At 42.5% G+C, this 3,194-nt stretch overlaps 1 protein-coding gene across 1 annotated transcript in view; it reads right to left on the reverse strand.

Moving 5' to 3' along the window:
• Nucleotides 1-1,219: 1,219 nt before the first annotated feature.
• The window catches only part of EMWEY_00043610 (hypothetical protein, conserved), a gene marked incomplete at both ends in the record, with an annotated part of 4,163 nt that continues 2,188 nt past the window's right edge, over nucleotides 1,220-3,194 (reverse strand). The window contains 4 exons of the mRNA XM_013478991.1: nucleotides 1,220-1,384; nucleotides 1,657-1,801; nucleotides 1,956-2,129; nucleotides 2,320-3,190. Coding sequence (XP_013334445.1) covers nucleotides 1,220-1,384; nucleotides 1,657-1,801; nucleotides 1,956-2,129; nucleotides 2,320-3,190 — 1,355 coding nt within the window. The remainder of the gene's footprint in view (nucleotides 1,385-1,656; nucleotides 1,802-1,955; nucleotides 2,130-2,319; nucleotides 3,191-3,194) is intronic.

The raw sequence follows: 3,194 nt of genomic DNA on the forward strand, positions 1-3,194 counted from the left end.
ATATTATATATATATATATATATAATGTATTTTAGTGTGCTGCTGCTGGCTCCGGCAGATGTGTGTATACACTATACATTATTGTATGTTTATCTATATATATGTATATCTATATTTATATATTTTATGTTTGTGTGTTATTTGGTGGTTGTGCTGCAGGAGTGGTGGAGTGGGAGCAGTTCCTGTTCTTTTTAGATGAGACACCTACGAACGGTTTGCATGCAACTGTTGATTAAATTAGAGGATATTTATAAATAATAATAATAATTATATATTATAATTATTGTATTATATAATTTTTTAAGTAATTTTACTTGTTTTTGCAAGTTTTTGTTAAAAAATGAGTAAAAAAGAGCAGAACATGCATGATGATGATGTTGGTTTCGTCTGTGTTTTTGTATGGATGCATATATCCTCAAAAGTATACAAAAAGTAAAGATAAATATAAATAATAAATATAAATAATAAATAATAAATAATAATTAATAAATAATATAAATAAATGTCCGAAGAAAGCCATGGCTGTTGGGGCCAGAGCCGCCTCTCATGATTTGCATATTGAGGCGGCTCTTTCCAATACCTGCTTTCTTTCCCGACGTACAAAAGGACAGAAAAGCCACAAAAGATGCACCGTTCTTATTTATACGGTGCATAGAGCCATTATAATAAAGAATAATATATAATATATATATAACAGCCAATTAATTGGGTATATTTATATATATATTTATATATATAATAATAATAGATAGCGGCATCCAACGCGTATCCAGCTCTCTTATTATTATTTCATCAAATTCAGCATATTATCTCATCAGTTCTATACATATATATACATATATGTATAAACTTTATCATTATATATATACACTTTTATGTTTATATTTTATATATATATATATATATAAAGATATATATATTGATCGATTGATACATATATATCAGTATGCAAGAAAGCCAACAGATGGCCGCAACATACTCATAAGGCCATGCATAGGAAATGGCCTCCTCCCCTTAGGCAATTCAATGATTATAATCAGTATAATAAGAATAAGAATAATCATAGTGATTTATTAATAATATATGCAGATACTACATGAAAAACGCAGAGGTGCGGGCCTACCGTCGCTCCTTTCTTGCATTCTATTCTATATACTACAAGAAAAGGGAGGCGAGTACCCACAACCATGAGCCGTATATGCAATATATATTTATAACATCACGACTGCGTTGCGTGCATCGCGTGTATTACCTTTTGTAGTCCTAAAATACTGTGTTTTCTCCTGTCGTCCCTTAATGCAAAAAGCAGATCGCCAGGCGACTCGCTATCCAATACTGCTGTTACCGTTACTTGATGCAAACCAGCACTGGGGAACTCCTGCTCCTGTACAATAAGAAAACAACCACAAAAAATAAAAATATACTATAAAATATAAACAATTATTATCTACATACGACAAAAAATAGAAAATATTAAAAAAAAATAATAAATATTATGCTTCCTCTGCTACTACTACAACTTATATTCTGCATAATCTCGCAGACATCTGTCAGTAAAGATGAATGTATATGCATTAGCCCATTCTAGTTCCTTATGAGGACAGTTGCCGGCAGCAGCAGATGCAGCAGCAGCAGGGAGCATCCAATGCAACTCACCTTAATGATGATAGGGGCTCCCACGCAGCTACCACTGCGTGTTGTTAATTTCTCCACTGGTTCTGGCAAAAGACAAATCGAAGGCCGGCCAACAGCGGATGCCCCCAAAAAGGCGTCGAGCCCAGCAGAAGTCTCAACTATTAACCTGAAGCAAACAAAGCAGCACGTATGCATGCATGCATGCACTACTATGTGCAGTAGGTGGAAGGATCAAACATGCTGCTAATCGAGAGCTGTAGTCTATGCCCATGGCTTCTGCTGCTCCTTTGCTGCCTCCAGGGTAGATGCGTGCAACTCACCCTGTGTCTGCTGTGTCTACAACTCCAAATCCGCAGAACTCCGCTTCAAAAAGAGTTTTGAGCTGATGCAAGCTCCTCTGCGCACAGTCGAGGCGCGTGCGCGAGGCCGTCGTGTCTTGCATAATCCCCCACATGATGCCAGGCATACTGCAGTAGCCCGCCACGCGAAACCACCTGCATGCACGGAGAGAACGCACATGCAAAACCGCAAGTAAATTCCGTGCGAAGCAACAGAGTGTTTCTGCATGCATATCTGGGTTTATTGGACCACCGGAGTCCATGTATGCGCATGCAAATGTATGGGTTTGCTTGTGCGGGTTTGCGTGCATGGATATTTGGGGCTGTTTCGTGGGTCTAAGCCTACCTGATCTCCGCATCTGAACGTTCGTAAGGAAGCTCAATTGAAAAAGAAGCCCCCTGGGTACGAAGACGTCTGATGCATTCTAAGAGCTGGGTTTTGCCGGGCTCAAGGAAGAAATCAGTCCAGTTGGTGGTTGCTGGGCTACTGCTGATGGGGGTGCGGGTATCTGCAGCAGCCAGGAGGGAGAAAGGTTCCTTCCCGGCAACAGCATGGCCAGTGAGACGTCTCAAAATGGTCTTCGAGTGCTCTAGCAGAAAACCTGCTGGGCCTTTCTCCTCTATTTGCAACAAAGGCGCCCCTCCTCTCACTGTAAAGCGCCGCGTGTAGCTGTGCATATGTGGATTCTGTGCAGTCCACGAGACAGGAGGCGGCCCCCATGACCCCTCCGGCTTCTCGTTAGTTTCAGCCGCAACAGGAGTCTGATAAACTGATGGACAGAGAGATGCAGGAGCAACAGGAAGGCTGTTTGCTGGGGAACCTGAGGATACACCTGGCGAAGACGCGCGTAAGAAAGAAGAAGTTACGACTGCGCTCGAAGGGGCCTCATCCTTGTTTCCATCACTGCTGCTTCTGCTGATACAGCTGCACATAAGGCGAGGAGACACTGCAGCAAGCTCTGTATAGCAACGCTCCTGCTTTCGCTCCTCAGAAGACACTGTTAAGGAAGGTCTTTCCCCTCCCGAAGAACCGCTATAAACCACTTCGCAAACATCGGGGTCGCTCTTTTCCCTGCTGCTGCTGTCGGCGCCTACAAGCACCCCATCAGACTCTGAGGGGCCCCCTGGATCAAGTTCAGAACCCGAACCCACTGCTGCTGCAGCTGCTGCGGCGGCAGCCGCAGCAGCTGCCGCTGCTTCAGCAGGGGGGGTCGGATCTAC

Source organism: Eimeria maxima, genomic scaffold (assembly GCF_000499605.1).
Source record: "Eimeria maxima Weybridge genomic scaffold, Emw_scaff809, whole genome shotgun sequence".
NCBI classification, from domain to species: Eukaryota; Apicomplexa; class Conoidasida; order Eucoccidiorida; family Eimeriidae; genus Eimeria; species Eimeria maxima.